Source organism: Rattus norvegicus, chromosome 10 (assembly GCF_021556685.1).
Source record: "Rattus norvegicus strain SHRSP/BbbUtx chromosome 10, alternate assembly SHRSP_T2T, whole genome shotgun sequence".
NCBI lineage: Eukaryota > Metazoa > Chordata > Mammalia > Rodentia > Muridae > Rattus > Rattus norvegicus.
This window is the reverse complement of record NC_141543.1, coordinates 60,422,165-60,442,149: the sequence shown is the minus strand read 5'-3', so window position 1 is coordinate 60,442,149 and position 19,985 is coordinate 60,422,165. Positions and strand designations below refer to the sequence as shown.

Sequence of the window (19,985 nt, the reverse complement as noted above, 5' to 3'; positions counted from 1 at the left end):
GCCTGCTCCATTGTGACTCAATCCTCCTCCCCTCCCCCACTAGGGGCGGGCCTGTTTCCTAGTTTGTGGGGGCCATGGGGCCCAGGTAGGCCTGGGACCCCAGGTCATGGGTGAACGAACCTACCACGGAGCCCATTCCTGTTCTGGCACCAACCTCAGGAAATGCCAGGATTTAGGAGATTCAATTCTTCTGATTCTGGGCAGCTTCATCTTGCTCAACGTGGGAATCAATGTGGTGACTCTGGTCAGGGCAGGGTTTGGGCACAGGGGAGAGGGGGCTTAGGGGTGGTTTGCTTGTTTGTTTTGGGTCAAAAGTCTCACTAGGAGACTCCGTGTAAGTCTTAAGATCTCCCTGCCTCAAGCTCCCAAGAGCAGTAATTACAGCGTGCACTCCACCAGGCTTCCTAAGCTCTGAGGTGTCCAAGGGGCTGAAGTAGGAGGGCTGCTGGGATGTGGCTGGATGAACATTAACCTTCAGGGCTCACCCTACCTCTGGGCTCTCCTTCCTCTGCTCCCCTCAGCTCTGGAAGCATCTGAAGAACTCCTTGAGGATTCTTTTCCATCACTATTTCCCCAAAGGTGAGTGGTCTCCTGGGGATGTAATTGTCCCCTTTTCCACAGCCATTCCCACCCTAGCACCCTGTCCTTTCCCATCCTACTTCCCCTACAGACAAGAAGCCCCTTGGTTTAAACAGCCAACCCATGTGCATGCGTTGTACCACAGATACCAAGAACCTGTGTTCGAAAATCCCTGCCCGATTCCACCACCGTCCCGGTTTCCTACCTGCGCACGTCAATCACCTTGACTCTTGGATACCAGACACAAATGATGAGAACATTTCTACGTGCTGCTGGATGCCACCCCAGTGTGGACACGGCAGAGCTCCCCAAGAAGCTCCATGGGAACTGTGGAAAGAAGGACTGATGGGAGCTGGAGAAGCCCCTCAGGCTGTAGCCATGAAGACTCAAGCTTCTTCCTTTTCCAGGCCAGAGATTTCTCCACAAATTCCAAAGACAAGCAAGCTGAACATGGTTCTACCATCTTCACCCCAAGACAACAAGACTAAGGCACCACTTGACAGCCAACCCCATGCTCCGGCCCAGGCTCTAACCTATACCTCAACCAACACCCATGAGCACCCCTCCACCCAGTCCCAGACTCAGACCTCAGAGCACTCTGAAACCAGGGCACAGGGTGTTAAGCATACACCACCATCCCGGGCACCTGACTATATCCCAGCCCGCAGTGAAGTCCCCAAACCAGCCAATGCTCTATCCTCAACCTCATCCCGTCAACCAGCCCCCACCCCACCCTATCCCTCCATCCATGTCCCACCTCATAGTCAATCCCATATCTTGGGTCAGGCCCAGGCCCACATCCTGCCCTCTAGCTCACTCCAGGTTCCAGCCCCAATCCCAGCCCAGGGCTTAGGCCACAGCCCTAAGCAAAACTCAGTACATTCATCACCTCAAGCCCCAGCCAAGTCTCCTGCATACACTTCCTTCCAATCCAAAGGCCACGAACCAGTCCCAATCCCAGTACACACCTTGACCCACTCCCAAGCTGATGTCCCTAAAGAGACAACGTCTCAAGTCTTAGCACATTCTCAGATTCATTCGTATGCCCGTACCTCAGTGCCCAACCCAACCTCTGCCTCAGTCCCTTCCCCAACCTTTACCCCAGCCACTTGTGTCCTTACCCCTGTCCCAACCTGTGCCCCAGCCCCTACCCTAGCACTGTCCATGACCATGACCACTACTCAAGCGCCTGCTCAAGTTCCTACCACCACCTCTACCCCAATCCTGTCTTCTGTTCCTTCTATGGTGGCGACTTTCGGTTCCAACTCTTCTACTGGCCATATGGTCTATGATGCCCGAGGAGTGAAGCAGAGCACTGTCCTTAAACACAGCTCCCAGGACTCGAGGTATTTCAGGAAGGACTTGAACATCCTCTCCAGATCTCAAGAGGTGACGACCCTGGTAAATTCTGGTTCTGCTGAGCAAAGACCAAAGCAGTACAGTGGGAGCAGTGCTGAGCCTCCATCCGGGCCTATGCTGGGCTACCTGGAGTTGGGGAACATGGAATGGAAGATCTCAGATAATGTAAAAGATAAGTTTTCCAAGCCCAAGACCTTCCCTTACAACAGCGTTCATCCTTGCTGTTCTGAGAGGAAAACTGAGGAAGCCCAGGCTCCACTCTACCACCAGTTCCTGGTCTATGCCCAGGACGATACTCCCTCGAAACCCTGCCTTCACTCTCCCAGCACTACTCAGAGCACACTGCCCACCATCCCCCCGCCGTGCACTCTCTCTCTGCCGCTTGTTTCTCCCAGAACATTCACTGTTTCTCAGGCTAACTATCAGAAGCCCTCCAATTTAACACAAGCCCCCTCCTTTCTCTCTACTCCCAATTCTCCTCAGACGGGCTCCTCTTCCCACTTCTCTATGCCTTCTCAGTTCTCCACCATTTCTCAGTCCTTAATCCAACCTCCAAACCCTGAGAATCAAAACCTTAACCAAGGCCTTGGCCTTCAAAAGACTCCACCATCCCTTGCCAAGGATTCTGGAGTTCCCAAGAACACAGGCTTTACACAAGATCCAGGACTCCAGAAAAACCCGAGCCTTACCCGAGATCCAGGCCTCCACAAGAACCCAAGCCTTATCCCAAATCCAGGATTCCAGAAGAACCCAGGCCTTACCCAAGATCCAGGCCTCTGCAAGAACCCAAGCCTTACCCCAAATCCAGGATTCCAGAAGAACCCAGGCCTTACCCAAGATCCAGGCCTCCACAAGAACCCGGGTCTTACCCTGACCCCAAGCATCAACAAGAATTTGGGTTTCTACAAATTTCCAGACCATACTCAAGATCTTTACCTCTGCATGAATCCAAACAGTTCTCAAGACTCTTGCCTTCAGAAGAATCTGGATGTCTCTCAGGACTCTGGCCTAAGGAGTCCAGCTGCCGTTCAAGATGCTGGTGTCCTTAGGAACCGTCCAGCCTTGGGTGTCATCCAACACTCTAGTCCCCACAAGAATGTATTATTTAATGAAACATCTGGCCAGAGGACTTTGAGCTTTATGCAAGACTCTCTGGTCTATAGGAATGCTCCATCAAACCAAGATACTGTAATCGACAAAAATAAAGACCCCTCCCCAGAGACCATCTATAAGAAGCCAGACCCCTGTCGAGATTCTGGAGGTAATAATGCTACAGGAAATGTACAACACCCAGGAGTCTGCAGGAATGTAGGCCTTACCCAAGACTCTAGACCACAGAAGAGCCAGTGCCATACGGAAGATTCTGATGTTAACAAAGGCCCAGGACTTACCAAGGAATCTGGTCCCCATAAAAACCTAGATCTTGTTCAAACTTCTTGCCTCCATAAGAGCTCTGGTCTCACACAAGACTCAGGAGACTACAAGAATCTAGGCCTTCTCCAAGATTCTGGAACCTGTAGAGCCTCAGATCTTCTCCAAGACTCTGACTCCTACAAGAGCAGTAGTCTCATCAATACCACTGAACCTGAAAAAAGATCAGACCTTAACCAAGATGTCAGCATTTACAGTTCAGAACATAGCCAAAGCTCTATCCCTCAGGAATGCCCAGAAACGGATCAAGATCCCTGTCCTCATCGGGACCCAGCACTCGGCCGGGGCTCCGGCTTCAAGCCTCCAGGCCTTACCCAGCAAGCTAGCCCCTGCAAGGACTCAAGCCTTATCCTAGACCCTGGCCTCACTAAAAGACTAAGCTATGTTCCAAGTACAGATTCTGTCCAAATCTCAGGCTCACTTCCGACAGTAATGCTAACACCTTCCCCAGTGAAACCTTTCGTATGCAAGATGGCGTCTCAAAAGGACAATACTGGGCAGCACTTATCCTGGACTCCTGTCCCTGTCAGTCAAAACTCCTGCCCTCCCAAGGCCCAGGTGGTCCCCACGGACCTGAAATCTTTTTCAGAGGTACCTGTTCTGATTGAGCTACAACCACCCTCCCGGCGGTTAGACAGCCAAGACTGGGCATACCCTGTAGATACAGTTCCTCCAGCTTTCCAGAAATATCGCCAGATGTCTATGCCTCCCAAAATCAACTGGAAGCCCCATTGCCCTGGACCAGGCACCCGGTCAGGTCATGTGGTCTTTGATTCCCGCCAGAAACCGTTAGTAACTGGCAGGGAAAAGTGTGAAGCTCTAACTTCCAGGCGTTTTCGTCAAGAGACACCCAGAAACTCAGAGGAGACCCAGAAGGAGTGGGGATATGAAAATGTGATGAGGACCTTGAACAAAGATGGGACAAATACTCATCGGGAATAAAGAGACAAGAGAAACATTCTGTGACTGGTTGAGGCTCTCCATCCCAGCAGTATCGCCAATACTCATCCAAAACAGGCACAGAATTAACACGTTCCCATCGTCCTCCACAACTCCATAGTCAGGCTCAGGAGTTGATTTTTCAGGGGGAAAAAAAAAAAACCACTAGCCAAATGTGAGTATTAGAATGTCGATTAAAATTTAAAATTCTCACCAAGCGTTGTGTGGCACACATGAATCTCAGCACTTGGCGAGTAGAGGTAGGGGAATCAGGAATTCAGAGGGATCCTCAGCTATATAATGAATGCGAGATTAGCACAGGCTACTTGAGATCCTGTCTTCAAAAAAAAAAAAAAAAAAATCCCAGCACTCGGGAGGCAGAGTTAGGTGGATCTCTGTAAGTTCGAGTCCAGCCTGGTCTACAAGGTGAGCTTCAGGACCGTCAGTGCTGCTACACAGAGAAACCTTGTCTCGAAAAAAAGAAAATCCTAAAGAGACGGAAGTGATGGTTCATCTGGTAAGAGCACATTCTGCTCTTCTAGAGGACCCAGGTTGGATTCCTAGCACTTGCCACGTGGCTCACAACTGTCTGCAGCTTCAGTCCCAGGGGACCTAATGCCATCTTCTGGCCTATGTGAGCACTGCACACACATCAAAAAAATAATAATAAATTAAGCTGGGCGTGGTGGTGAATGCTAATCCCAGCACCAAGAAGGTAGAGGCAGGTGGATCTCCGTGGGTTCAAGACTAGTCTAGTCTACATAATGATTTCTAGGATAGGGCCATATCGAGCCTATCTCCCTCCCCACCCCCCTAAAAAATAATCTGAGCTGGGTAGAGTATTTCATATCTGTACAATTAGAATGTCAGAGGGTGAGGTAAGGTGATTTGTATTTTGAGCCCAGACAGAACTACCTAGCAAGAGCCTGTCTCAAAAAGACAAAATCAATTTAAATTCTGTTCTCCTGGTTCTGTATCTTTAAGTTCTGACAGCCACATGCCAGGCAGCAGAGATTCAGGACATTTCTTTTTTCTTTTTTCTTTTAAAGATTTATTTAATGTATGTGAGTACACTGTAGCTGTTTTCAGACACACCAGAATAGGTCATCGGATCCCATTAGAGAGGATTGTGAGCCACCATGTGGTTGCTGGGAAATGAACTCAGGACCTCTGGAAGAGCAGCCAGTTCTCCTAACTCCTGAGCCATCTCTCCAGACATTTCTTTCTTTTCTTTTTTTTTTTTCTTTTCTTTTTTTCGGAGTTGGGGACCGAACCCAGGGCCTTGCGCTTGCTAGGCAAGAACTCTACCACTGAGCTAAATCCCCAACCCCCCAGACATTTCTATCATAGCAAAAAAATTTACTTTTTGAGACCTGCTCTTGCTATGAAACCCAGGTCAGCTATGATCTCATTCTCTATAGTCTATGCTGGACTTGAACTTGCAATTCTGCAGCCTTAGCATCGTGAGTGCTGGGCTTAAAGGCATGCTCCACCACCATGCCTGCCTCTTTCACAGAAGAAGGAGTGAGTCTTTAACACTGTAGCTCAAGCTATCCTATGACAACTCCAACACAGGTGTGTAACTCACCTCTTTTTTTTTTTTTCTTTTTTTTCGGAGCTGGGGACCAAACCCAGGGACTTGTGCTTGCTAGGCAAGCGCTCTACCACTGAGCTAAATCCCAAAACTCGCCTCTTGATGAGGGTGCCTGAGTGATTCCCCATCGGTTACTGTTTCTGGTAGGAATAAAGACCATGTGATCTGCCTGGATGCCTAATTCTGGGCAGTGGGGCTTCTAGTTGATTTATGAGGCAGAGACATTAAAGACACTTTGGCAGGCTGAAGGGACTGTATTTATAGCTACAGGCTGGCCTCACATTAGAGGCAACCTAATGCCCCGACTTTTTGATATTTAAAGGCTAGACATGGTGGTGCATGTTGGTAATTTCAGAATTTGGGAGATAGAGACAAGTAGGAGTTCAAGGCCAACTACTAATACCCAGTAAGCTCAAGGACAACCTGACCTATGTGATACCCTGTCTCAATAGAAAGGAAAGGGGTCTGGTGAGATTGTTCAGAAGGTAGAGAAGGTTGCTAAGTCTGATGAGAGTTTGATCTCAGGGTTAAAAGAGTCAATTACTGCAAAGTGTGCTTTGAGCTCCACTCACAAACTGCGGTATGGTATACGGATGCGTACATGCACAAACACAAGAAGTGAAAACATGAGAGAAAAAGGAAAGCTGAGTGGTGGCAGAGGCAGGTGGATCACCAAGTTCAAGGCCAGTCTGAAAAACACAGAGAATTCCAGGACAGTTAGGGCTACACAGAGAAACCTTGTCCTGAATAACAAAATAATAACAAAGAAAGAAAGAAAAGAAAGGAAGAAAGAAAGGGAGGTAAGGGAAGGAAGGAAGGAAGGAAGGAAGGAAGGAAGGAAGGAAGGAAGGAAGGAAGGAAGGAAGGGAGAGTCTAGTCAGATGGCTCAGTGGGTAAAACGGTGAAGCCTGATTACTTGAGTTTGATCCTTGAGATAGACATGGTGGAAGGAGAGGACCAATCTCAATTTCCACAAGTTTTCCTCTGACCATCACCATCAACACTACCAACACACACACACACACACACACACACACACACATACTCATACACATACACACGCACACACATACATACACATACAGACGCACACATTCACACATACACGCACACACATACACATACATACTCACACACACATACATACTCATACACACACATACACATACATACTCACACACATACATACACACATGCACACACACATACATACTCACACACACATACTCATACACACATACATACACACACGCACACACACGAGAGAGAGAAAGAGAGAGTTTTAAGAAAAATTTTTAAAAACTCTACTTTGTTGGAAAGTAATGCTTTAGAGTTCTCTCTAAAGAATGTTCCTGTTCACCCATTCCCAATGTTTTCCTATTTATACATTACTTATTTACTTAATTTTTGAGACAGGGTTTCTCTGTGTAGCCCTGGCTGTCCTAGAACTCACTGTGTAGACCAGGGTAGCTTCGAACTCAGAGATCTGCCTGCCTCTGCCTCCCAAATACTGGGACTAAAGAAAGGCCTCAGCCATCACCGTCTGAGTAGTCCCAGATTTTCAAGGCTCTCAGAAAAACCAGAGAACATTGTTGATTTTTAGAGTGGTTCAGATAGATATGTACAAATACCCTATGCCTAGTACCCTCAAACCGTGAGCCCAGCTTTCCTGGGCTGCAGAGAGGCTCAGTAGAGAAGATGACTGGCTGTTCTTGCAGAGGACCAAGGTTCTGTTTCCAGCACTGACACATCGGCCCCTAATCATCCACATCTCCAGTTCCAAGGATCCAACGCCCTCTTCTGACTTCTGAAGGTACTAGGCACATGGTGCACATACATACACACACTCACACACGCACACTCACACACGCACACACACGCATGCACTCACACACACACTCATACACTCACACATGCATGCACTCACACATGCATGCACTCACACACACACACACAAACACCCACCCCACACACACACATGCATGCACTCACACATACAAACACACACACACTCACACACTCACACACGCATGTACTTACACACACACAAACACCCACACACATACTCTCTCACACACACACTCGCACACACACACACACTTGCACGCACACACACACTCGCACACACATACACATACGTAGGCAAAACCTGCTCATACATGGGACTTGAGGGAACTCGGCAGCCAAGAGAACACAGGTTCAATTCCTAGCACCCACATGAGGCTAACTGCCATCTGTAACTCCAGTCCCAGGGGATTTGAGGCCATCTTCTAGGTCCAAGAACTCCAGGCACACAAATGGCCCACAGGCACATATGCAGGCAAAATACCCATATGCCATATAAGTTGAAACAAACCAACAAGCCATCTTCACTTGATCTGGCCTTTTGGGTCACCGATATATAAACCTGTGTTCTGGTCTTCTGGTTCCCTGCTTTTACCCTCATGGATGAAGGGGAAGGGTTCTCCTTTGGCAGTGACTTGAAACCCCTTAGGTCTGGGCTTTCAGGTGAGTTCTGGCTCTAGGAGTTTGTCTATTGACTCTACCCTACCCCAGTGTTAGGGTAGGGTCTCCCTCTAAGCTGGACTTACCTAGAACTCAGCATCCAAGGTAAGTCTTTGGTTCATAGCAGTCACCCTGCCTCAGCTGCCCAAGTGCTGGGATTACGAACTTGAGCCATCACACTTCCACAATCCTCTAGCTTTTTCGAGATGTTCCAGGTTAATTATCTAACCTGAGGGTGTAAGAGAGATCAGAAGCAGATGGAGTCTATGGTGGCCTGGCCTGGTGCTAGTTGGTCTGATCTGTGAGCCTACTTCATGCTACGGGTTTACTGTCTTATTATCACACTCTCGGTCCCATCCTGTATCTGTGCTATATTCTGATCTCTTATTCTGGTTTCTGGTAGCATGAGTTACTGAAAGTAATTTCCTGCCCTAGTTTTTGTGGCCTGACCTAACCTAGCTGGGAGTTTCCTCTGGACTTTCAATTTCAGTCCTAATAGCTTCTGTGTACATGTAACTTTGAATTCCCAAGTGGTTTTCCTGTCACGGTTCTGCATGTCTGATGTGAGCATCGTTGGCTGCAATCCCTTCTAAGATTCAGATGTCTGGTTCCATGACAGCTATGTATCCCTGCTTTAGTATTACAGCCATTGACTCCAGGAGGATACTTCCCCACAGTCCCTACCTCAACTCTGGCCCTGGACAAGTCACATGCATTTTTATACTTTATTTTACTACTAGACAAGGTCTCACTATGCAGTCCTCACTACCTGGAACTCTCTGTGTAGTCCAGGCCTGCCTTGAGCTCACAGAGATCAGCCTGCCTCTGCCTCCCAAGCGCTAAGAGCCATGCTCAGCCTTTTCCTTCTTTTAAAAAAGCCCAAGGATTGGGGAGATGGCTCAGTGGTTAAGAGCACTGACTGCTCTTACAGAGGACCTGAGTTCAATTCCCAGCAACCACATGGTGGCTCACAACCATCTGTAATGGAATCTGATGCCCTCTTCTGGTGTGTCTATAAACAACTACAGTATATATGTATATATACTGTAGCTGTTTATATATATATATACATATATATATACTGTAGCAGTATATATATATACTGTGTGTGTGTAAAATAAATGGATAGATATTTTTTAAAATATTCAAAGTTGCCCAGTTGTTCCACCTCCTAAGCCCAGCACAACCTTTCCAAGGCATAGTCTCTATAAAATGATCAGAGGCCTTTAATTCCTGGGAGGCTGAGGCAGTTGGATCTCTGTGAGTTCAGAACTAGCTTTCCTGATATACATAATGGGTTCCAGGCCAACCATAGCTACACAGTGAGACTTTGTCTCAAGTTAGATAATAAAACTAAAAACGACATCAGAATTTCCTTTAAAGAGCCTCATCTAAGAGACCATGGAGTCTGAGGAGTGGAATGGAGGGTATGTTTATTACTCACTCTTCGGATCTGACCCACTATCCCTCTTCTCCAATTCCAGCGAGTGTTTGTGTAGGACTGATTAGACACTGTCTCCTGCGGGGTGTAGTGGCATGAGCCTGTAACTTCTCACATCACCAAGGAAGCTGAAGTAGGAAGCTTGCTGTGAGTTCAGGGTCAGCCTGTGCTACGTAGTGCTTCCGGGCCAGCTTGGGCTACCTAAGATTTTGTATAAAACGAGCTATATGTCCTTAATCTCAGAAGTCAGGAGGCAGAGGCAGGCTATTTGCGCTGTAGTCAGCCTGGTCTACATAGCAAGTTCCAAGCCATCCAGACCTACACAGTGAGACCCAGTCTCAAATAACTAAACTGAAAGGGATAAAAAGGAAGAAAAAAGAAACTATAGCTTCGGGTAGGCACCCCTTCAAAACAAAAGGAAGGGTGTGTAGGCACCGCTGCACCTGTACTGTGGGACACAAACTACAACTCCCAGGGTAGCAACATCTCAGCAGGGTGAAAGGCGTGACTGAACTCTCAGAGGAGGCGGGGACCAATCTGGAGCCACCCAGACAACTTCCAGAAAAGGGCGTGGACATGTGACCACCAGGAAGTTACCTGTAGAATCTTTTATGTTGCTTTCTGTGTACCACCTTTCCAGCTACCCCTTCATCGGAAAGCCGCGGACCAATAAGCCCTTCTTAAAAAGAGGTAAAGGGAGGTGGGCAAAGGCCGGTGGCAAAGATTGGCTATTGTATTCCCAGGAGGGACCAAATAGCTTTTTTTTTTAACCTGCTGAGTCAGGTGAACCGATTCACCGTGGGACAACCGGCTTAGGGGAAAAAAAAACCCGAAGGAAATAGTCACTTGTTCATCCTAAAGACTAAACACAGAACGCATCATCCTCAGAACCCACTTGTGGACTGTCTGTAGCCCTTGCTCTGCCTCAGAGGGAGGGGAAAACTGGAGAACTTGGGAACTGCCAAAGCTAACTGGGATCTGTTTGCTCCAGCACCAAACGATAGACAACTATGGCTTCCACCGTCTGGGGGGGTGCCCCCTGGTGGGGCCCACCACCCCCAGCCCCAGCCCGGCCTCTCACAGACATAGACTTCTGCTCTGGCGCACAGCTGCAGGAACTCACTCAGTTGATTCAGGAGCTGGGTGTTCAGGAGAGTTGGAGTGAAGGGCCCAAACCTGGAGCCGATCTTCTCCGAGCCAAGGAGTTTGTCTTCTCTCTACTCGGTAAGTAATTATCAACTGTGGGAATTTGCAAACCCCAGCCTCGTCATTTCCCGCCCCGGCTTTGAACCATGATACTTTCACTACTCTTTCTCTTCCTTTAGGTCTAGTTCACCGCCAGGACCCTCGTTTTCCACCCCAGGCAGAACTCTTGCTGCTTCGCGGTGGAATTCGCGAAGGTTCCGTAGATTTAGGGCACGCCCCCTTAGGTCCCTACTCCCGGGGACCTCATTATGATGCCGGCTTTACAGTCCTTGTGCCTGTGTTTTCTCTGGATGGCACTGGGCCCGAGCTGCTACTGGATCTGGAATCCTGTTCTGCATGGCTCCGCCTTCCAGAACTGATGCGCGGAATTTTGGTCCGAGAGGCCTGGCTGGATTGCCTAGGACCCCCTGTCCCAGAAGAAAGTGATATGACTCCCCAAACTCAGGGCAAAGAGAGTCCCACCGACCGGGGAAACTCTGTAGATCAGTCACATGATTGTGTCCCTGAACCTGAGCCACATATGTCTTTGCAAAAATTTAGTGACCTTTCAGGGTCCCAATCTCCTTATAATGACATCGCCAATCTTGAAGCTCCTGAACCATTGGAAACACCGAGTAGTGAGGCCTTGGAAACCGACGAAAGCCCAGTTCCAAAGCCGTCGGAGGCTGCAAAGGTGTGGCCCACATTATGCCCGACCCAAGTAGCTTCTTGGTTCTTCGTTAAGTTGGCTGAGGTTGCTGAGTCCCTGATCCCCGTCCCAGGCGCCCCGCGGCTAGTTCATGCAGCTCGCCACGCGGGTGTCACCACTGTCCTCCTGGCAACTCCAGAGCCCCCACGCCACCTCCTGCTCTTCGACCTGATCCCGGTGGTGACCGTGACAGGCTGGCCCGACGCGGCTCGGAGCCACTCGTGGGCGGGTCCACTGGTCTCTGAATCGTCCTCTTTCTACCTAGTGCCGGGCAGCCTCCCGGAGCAGCAGGGCACCTCTGGATGGCAGTTGTGCTTCGCCCGCCAGGAGCTGGCGCTCAAAGCGCGCATCCCCACGCCGCTGCTTCAGGCACACGCGGCGGCCCAGGCGCTGCTGCGCCCGCTGGTGGCGGGGACCCGAGCCGCTGCGCCCTACCTCCTGCGGACCTTGCTCTACTGGGCTTGCGAGCGGCTCCCGGCGCTCTACCTGGCGCGGCCGGAAAATGCCGGCGCTTGTTGCCTTGGGCTACTGGATGAGCTGAGCCGAGTGCTAGAGGCCGGGACGCTGCCTCATTATTTTTTGAGCGGCCGAAAGCTCCGTATGGGAGACGGCTCTGCTGCTCTGCGCGGGGCATTGGCCCAGCTTCGCGGGGACCCTGCACAGGCCTTGCGTGAGGCCGTGGAGGAAGCCAAGGTTGCCCGCAAAGGGGGCGGTTTAGCGGGCGTAGGGGGCGGGACCCATTAAAGATTCTACTCCTAAGGGAATGGAAAGTGTTTCCTTTGGCTGGAGAGGGTCATGGAGGAAGGAGACTGCTGCCCCTCGCATACAGTGTGTGGTTGGGTCCAAAGTCTCTTTTCTAAAGGGTTTCTCCAGTATTCTGCCTTGCCTGAGGCCCAAGTTCTCTAAGTCTGGCTAGTGCCCCTTCTATCCCAGTACTGCCTCCCAGAACCTCTCTCCCTCCCTGATTCTTTCAGAGTCTACAGGGAACAGGAAGAATGTGTTTACTGACAAAATGCGGGAAGAAACTGGTTTTTGGAAACCTGGTTCTGATCAATTTGGCTCATAACAAAGCAGAGAGATATTAAGGCCGGATCACAGCCCAGACTGGATGGCACAGCCACCCGTTTCTCCACTTTCCCCACAACTCTCCTCATCCATTTCTGTCCTCACTTCCATCCCAGGAAGTAGAGTCCCTTTTCATTTTCTTTCTATCGGCTATTCCATCTACCCTTGCTCCCAGCCCCGCCATATCAGGCTCTATGTCTCGTTTCCTCTGAACCCCGAGACTTGCAGGCCTTGCCTCTATTCCGCCTGCCTCTGTGACAGTCCCCACTTACAGCTTCCAAGGAACCCCAGGGTTCCGCCCGCCCAGCTTCTCCCAGCGTCTCCGCCCCCTGCCCCGCCCCCGGGCCGGCTCGCAGAGGAGGGGGAGCCTCTGTCGCCGCCGCCGCCTCAGCTTCCCACAGCCGCTGCCGCTGCCTCCGCCGCTCTGCCTGGTCCAACCTCCAGGCCCAGTGCTCTGACTTTGCCGAACCGAGGCGCTCTGCAGAGACATCCTCACTCCTTCCTAGGGGTCCGGGACGCTTAGGCCGACGTTGGGGGGAAACCTCCGCTTGCGGGTGACAGGGAGGGAGGAGCCTGGAGCCGGAGCTCGCGGCACCGGTCGCCCGGATCAACAGGACAGGACAGGTTGAGGGGCGTCGGGGAAAGGAAGGGGTGTTATAGCAGTCCCAGGGAAGACGAGAAAGCCCTGGCGCAGGGAGCTCTGATGCGCTATGACTTATTAAGGGCCTGTTCACGTTTGAGGAGTGTTGACAACGTGGGTGCACTCCTCTCTGGGGGGCCTTGTTAGATTGGAGGGTGTGGGATCTAAGCAGTGCCAGTTGTTCCTCGGGAAATTTAAGGGGCATCTAGAAAACAAACAAACGACTGATGCTCCTTTTGGGGGGGCGACAGAGGGTCCTCCAGACAACCACCTGGTGTATGCACTAGAAAGGGCTGATTTGGAGGTGACTTCAAAAGGAGTGGAGGGTAGCAAGGTGAGGAAATGGTCTCAGCAGCTGAAACTCTGTGGTACTAGAAATGGGGGTGACAGTGAAAAAAAGCATTTTCCAGCCAGAGGGTCTGGGAACCCTTTCTCACTGAACCTAGACAGCCTGGATATTGAGTCATATTTGCTGGGGGCGGGGGGATTTGAAGAAAGTGGGAGATCCACTCCATTTAGAGTATAGCAAAGGAAAAAACAGAGCTGGGCTCCTCTTGACATTGACAGCAGCCTAGCGTGAGCTAATGCCCACAAAGCTTAGGACTTACACCCTTTATGAGAGTAGGCTGGGCAAGAGCGGCCCCTAAATAGGGTAGAAAGAAGCCTTAGGGTGTTGGGAACACATCTTAGAAATAGGAGGGTCTTGACTTCGGGATAGAGGAGGTACCCTCTATCTGGTACAGAGGCCAGAAAGGAGGGAAGGGGAAAGCTTTCATTAGGGGACAAAATTCATGGGTGAGGTCAGCTGAGGAGTGCATAGGCTGCTGGAGCCGCTGGAGCTAGTCAGGGCCCAAGGGTGGGAGCTGGTGGTGTGGGGGGGAATACGGGGGTCTGGGGTTTATCTTCAGATCCTGTGGGTGGGGCGGTGGGTTGGGTCCTGAGCATGCCCTGGTGAGAGGGCTCCTCTTGGGGAGCCCAGGGAGCTCCGGGAGCCTGCTGGTTTGGGGGTGTCTCCTCCCGGGGAGCGATGGCGGCGTTGGCCAGTAGCCTGATCCGACAGAAGCGGGAGGTCCGCGAGCCCGGGGGCAGCCGGCCGGTGTCCGCGCAGCGGCGCGTGTGTCCCCGCGGTACCAAGTCACTTTGCCAGAAGCAGCTCCTCATCCTGCTGTCCAAGGTGCGACTGTGCGGGGGGCGGCCCACGCGACAGGACCGCGGCCCAGGTGAGTGTGGCTAGGGCGGGGTCTCCCGGACTGAAGTCCTGCCTGAGCCCAGGGGCCCTGGAGAATGAAACCCGATGAGGAGGGGGGTGTCCCAGAAGTGGAAGAGGTGGGCCAGAACGACAAAATGTACGGGACTATCCTTCAGTTTTCTTCCTCTTTGCCTGTAATGCCGAATCTCCTTGCTTTCGAGGGCAGGGGGAAGGTTTGAGGGGCGAAGTCGCGCCCCAAGCTTTTCAGCTCCTGTCGGCCCCCCTTCAACACAGGACTCCCCACCCCCACGGTTCTTCGCCTACGTGCGGGTTCTCGCGATTCTTTCCATCCGAAGTGGCGGGGCTTGAGGGGTTCTGGACGCTTGGGTCACCCCGAGGGTTTCTGCAGCCCTGGCTGCCCCGCCCCCGCTCCGGTTCTCCCGCCCCTCCACGCTTTGGCTCTGTTCCTCCTGGTCCAGCTCGCCTGGCCAGGAGCCAATCTCTCCAGCTCTCCCCCGGGTGTCCTTGCAGCTACCTCGTCAGCCAGCCCCCTCCATACGCCCTCCTTCTGTGACCTGCGCTTCAAGAAGGGTGCTGGGCACCCCCTCCCATTACTCCTGTGTGACTCGGAAATCCGGTCCTACAGCCTCCGGGGACCCTCTACCAGTAGGAATTCACACACAGTTCGGGCTGAAGACCAGCACAGGACTTAGGAGGGGGGTCGTACCACTTACAAGGGGGAAGAGGGAAAGCGGCAGAGATCAAGCCAAGGGAAGGGAGAGATGTAAGGGTTGGTATGTGATTCCCGTCCAGGTACGACAGTTAGGGAGTCCCTCTGGCCTCGCTCCAGGCCGCTGCCGGTTCCCTTAGGGGTAGCCCCTTGCGCCCTCCTCCCCCATCACCAACAATAGGTAGTGGTACAGTCCGCAGCCCACCCTCTGAGTGGGACCCAGCCCCCACGTGATGCAGCCTGCTTCTCCATCTCTGTCCCCTCTTCCTTTTCCTTGATGTGGTTTAAATGTCCCCTATCCCCGGCCAGTTACCTGGCTGAAGGGTAGAGGCTCAGTCTCAGGAAAAACTGGACCTTCATGAGCCAGCCGACTGACTGACAGACAGACAGACAGATGGGTCAGTGTCAGACAGGCCGGCGCTGTGCCAGAGCAAGGCCCGCGCCAAGCGAGCGGCAGCTGCAGCAGCAGGTGCTGAGTCAGCGTCAGTCAAGCCCAGTCCCACCCCTACTTCTAAGGGGGAGCCCCTTCCCTGTGGTCACCTTGCTGCTCACCCCGACATTTGCAAACACATTGCCCTGCGTCTCTGGCACTGTCCGTTGCCTTTGTCTCTCTCTTCTACCGCCTCCCTGCCCCCTCCCCCAACTCTGGTAGGGAGAGGAATTAAACCATTTAAATAAATTTCAATAAATTAAGCTGACGCTCATGATTAGAGAAAGCGGAAGGGACCCACACCCCAGCTTCCTCAGGAATCACAGAGAGGTGGAAGGAAGCTGGCGTGGAGGGTAAGGGAGCTGGGGCCCTGGAACCCTCTTCATTCCCCCTTCCTTCTCTCCTGTGATCCCGCCAAGTGTAGGAATGTTTCTGGGAACAGAGATGTCATTTTCAAAGATAAATGTCTCTCTCTCCAGAGCCTCAGCTCAAAGGCATCGTCACCAAACTGTTCTGCCGCCAGGGTTTCTACCTCCAGGCGAATCCAGATGGGAGCATCCAGGGCACCCCAGAGGACACCAGCTCCTTCAGTGAGAAGGGACACCAGCTGCAGGGTGGGAAGTGGGGAGATGGAGACAGGAGATGACAATCCTATCACCTCCTCAGGCTTTGCCACCTTCTGTTTGTCTTCCTGAGCCCCCAGGGAGGCGGTGGGGCTGGAGTCGGGGGCGGGGCGGGGGGGGGGAACTCAGATGGAAGCCAGGTACCTGGGTACTGATGCTGGCTTTCTACTCCCCCAGCCCACTTCAATCTGATTCCCGTGGGGCTTCGTGTGGTCACCATCCAGAGTGCCAAGCTGGGTCACTACATGGCCATGAATGCTGAGGGGCTATTGTACAGCTCGGTAAGACGACCAGGCTGAGTGGCCTGGAGTATGGGGGACACCCTCAGCAGAGAACCACCCTTTGTACACACAGGACTTACACCCAGGACTCTGGGCTGATGAGGGCCTGGTCCAGAACTCCTCCTCTAGAGTTTACCCATCTCCACTCGCAATGCTCACCCTCAAGTACCCCAGGCTCTTTGGATGCTCGATTCTTTCTGCTATTAGGGAGACATTTCTCAGCCTTTAAGCCTCATCTTTCCTCTAGATAAGTAAGAGGTTGGGAATGAAGAGAAGCGATCTTATTTCTAGTGCCCCTAAAGATCTAGTTCCCGCCCCTGGGTGATCCACCAGGTTCTTCCTATTCTCCCTGTGCTTGTGCTCTGGTTTCTGTGTGGACTCAGTAGCTGCCGTCCTCCTTTCCAAACAATGTATGGATTATATCCTGGCTGCTTCTTCCCAAGGGCTCCATTCTGCCAGTGATCTCTCTCTCTCTCTCTCTCTCTCTCTCTCTCTCTCTCTCTCTCTCTCTCTCTCTCTCTGTGTGTGTGTTTGTCCGTGTGTCCGTGTGTGTCTCCACGCCTCTTTCTGGATCTTTGTCTTCTCAGCCGCATTTCACAGCAGAGTGTCGCTTTAAGGAGTGCGTCTTTGAGAATTACTATGTCCTGTATGCCTCTGCTCTCTACCGCCAGCGTCGTTCTGGCCGGGCCTGGTACCTAGGCCTGGACAAGGAAGGCCGGGTCATGAAGGGAAACCGAGTCAAGAAGACCAAGGCAGCTGCCCACTTTGTGCCCAAGCTCCTGGAGGGTGGGTATGGGCTCAAGAAAAGGTGGGTCATGTGGGAGGTATTGACCTTGACATGAATACTTAGTGACATAGATGCCCATAAATGTTCAACGGCATGTTGTTATGGCGGGCCAAGCGGGAAGGCTTTAGCCTTTGGCGGGGGTTGGGGTTCTCCAAGGGTGAGTGTAAGAGAAGGGAGGCCTCTCAGAGCTAGGATTCTTCCTGGCTCTCTGTGTGCCTAATTCTCCTTCCTTGCTGCTCTCTCTCTCCCCTTCACAGTGGCCATGTACCGGGAGCCTTCTCTCCACAGTGTCCCTGAGACTTCCCCTTCCAGTCCCCCTGCCCATTGAGATGTAGTCCCTGGACTGGAGGCTCTCTGCACTTCCAGTGAGCCGGCCACCGCCACACCCCGTCTTCCAGCCCTGCTCCAGGCCTTGCTGCTCTTGCCCCTGTTGCCACACACATGCCCTGAGCAGCCAGGTCTCACCAGGTGCTGTACCCTGTGGGAGCTTAGGAGCTCTCTGGGACCTCCAGAATTGCTGAGCTCTTAGATCCTGGGGCCCAGGAGAGGCTCCAAGACGGAGGCGCTGGAAATGATCCTGGCTGGTCAGCTCTCTTTTTTTCCCACACTAACTCCTGCCCCTTAAGAGAACCCCATTTTTTCCTAAAAGGCACCGGGGTTCCAACACTGACAAGGCAAGGGAATTCTCTTTGCCCTGGCTGAGCCAGTCTCTGAAGCCATGTCCTTCTTTTCATTGCTGCAAAGCCATAGCTTTCTAGGTCGGTCCACTGGCACCCAGACTTCATCTCCTCTGTCCTCTACCCTCTGTGTTGGTCTGGACAGGTTCTGATACAGCTGGTCACTCCAGCCAGGCAGGGCCATTCCTATGCTCTGTGTTAGAAGCCAGGATCCTTGACACTTCTATCCTTGACCTAGATGGACACCTCCCACCCCTAGTTTTTTGGTTTTTTTGTTTTTGTTTTTTTTAAAGAGGCTGAATTTGAGCCTCCTAATGTAGCTATTGGCCTTAGTCTGAATTGGAAGGAGTCTCAGGTCACCACAGGTTAAACCTCTTATCCCAGAGACACCCATTCCAGAGCATGGTACTCTAGACCTTTGTGGAGCCATACTTCCTCCTGAATCTCAGCTCTAGGGCATAGACCATGACTCTCAACCCTTTTTCCCAGGATAGAATGAGGGTCTGTATAGCCATGTTACTGTACTAGAATACGTTCTAAACCACCCTTCCACTTTCTCCAGTGAGGATTTAAGCATGAGCTATGGATAGAACTCAGCTATGATTAATTAAGAACTAATTTGTTCTGAGCTGTGCTTGGTGGCACGTGCCTGTAATTCAGCACCTGGGAGGCTGAATCAGAATGGTTTTGAGTTAGAGGCTATCCTGGGCTAATAACAAAACCCTGTTTCAAAAGCCAACACACACACACACACACACAGAGAGAGAGAGAGAGAGAGAGAGAGAGAGAGAGAGAGAGAGAGAGAGAGAGAGATTACTAATTAACACTGAATGGATCAAGAACCATTTCTTGCTTTTCCTAGATAATTTTCTAAAAATCATCACTCCAGAATACTAACCTTACTTTTTACATGGTTTCTAGTTTCAGCATTCCAACTGGGGTTCTGCCAGGGAAACAAGAGTCTGGGGAAAGATACAGGAATTGTGGAAGAATATACCTGACTCCTATAGGGAAGCTGAGAGGGAGAAAATGCCATGGTATGGTTGAACCTGTGTTCACTTAGCTACCTCAGCAGGAGTTCCTTCCAGATCCCTTTTAAAGCTGAGGTCTTTCTTTCTGATATGGTGTGGTGCATCTATGAGGTAAAGGGAGGGGTGGGGGAATAAAGGCTAGCCTGGGCTACATAGTGAGTTTCGGGGTCAGCCTAGGCTATGTGAGACCCTGTCTCAAACAACAAAAAGCTGAGGTCTATAATGATAAGAACTCTAGAATTAAAAAGGACAACTAGGGACACATCCTTGACTCCCCCTCACAGCAAAGAGACTCCCAACTCAGCAATAACTCTACAGGTCAGGCCTAGGAGCCTCTTGGGTTCCCAGACCTCATATGTATCCCGGAGCTTCTAACTAAATAGAATTTACTTTACCTTACAGTTTATAACCTCAGGTGGGTTTTAAGTACCCAAAAAGGACTTGAAAACGGGGAAAGCCCATGGGGAACCTCTAGTAAAATAGGGGGTAGATTCCGAGTCTAGCGGATGCAGGTGGAAACGTCTATGGAGGTCCTAAGGGAGGGGCTAGTGCTCAAAGACAGGTCACTTTTCCTCAGGCCCTTTTACTTCTGGCTTGTTGCAAGAGATGCCCTCCTGCCTCATACAAACCCCGCTCAGGCTCCGCCCATCTCCTGGCTCTGCTCTCAGGGGACTGGGTCTCCACTTCATGCTTTCTGTAATTAAAGATGATTTATACAACCAGTGTTATCTGACATTTGTGAGTGGAGGGCGACTGCAATTGCTCCGGGCGCGACCAAGTCCGGAGGGTG

General features: G+C 51.4%; 3 protein-coding genes across 8 annotated transcripts; all 3 read left to right on the top strand.

The window, feature by feature from the left end:
• Positions 1-91: 91 nt before the first annotated feature.
• Spem3 (SPEM family member 3) lies at positions 92-4,327 on the top strand. The gene is made up of 3 exons (NM_001399447.1): positions 92-244; positions 522-579; positions 725-4,327. The coding sequence occupies exons 1-3, from the start codon at positions 107-109 to the stop codon at positions 4,309-4,311; spliced, it is 3,783 nt and encodes a 1,260-aa protein (NP_001386376.1). The 5' UTR covers positions 92-106; the 3' UTR covers positions 4,312-4,327.
• A 6,091-nt stretch (positions 4,328-10,418) lies between these two features.
• Tmem102 (transmembrane protein 102) lies at positions 10,419-12,506 on the top strand. 3 transcript variants are annotated; one of them, XM_087573642.1, is made up of 3 exons: positions 10,419-10,538; positions 10,632-11,072; positions 11,174-12,506. In XM_087573642.1, exons 2-3 carry the CDS (start codon positions 10,859-10,861, stop codon positions 12,484-12,486), a joined length of 1,527 nt encoding a protein of 508 aa, XP_087429768.1. In that variant the 5' UTR covers positions 10,419-10,538; positions 10,632-10,858; the 3' UTR covers positions 12,487-12,506.
• A 655-nt stretch (positions 12,507-13,161) lies between these two features.
• Positions 13,162-19,917, top strand: Fgf11 (fibroblast growth factor 11). Of its 4 annotated transcripts, none has more exons than XM_087569583.1 (5): positions 13,162-14,667; positions 16,276-16,386; positions 16,597-16,700; positions 17,372-17,486; positions 17,745-19,917. In XM_087569583.1, the coding sequence occupies exons 1-5, from the start codon at positions 14,475-14,477 to the stop codon at positions 17,813-17,815; spliced, it is 594 nt and encodes a 197-aa protein (XP_087425709.1). In that variant the 5' UTR covers positions 13,162-14,474; the 3' UTR covers positions 17,816-19,917.
• Positions 19,918-19,985: the final 68 nt, after the last annotated feature.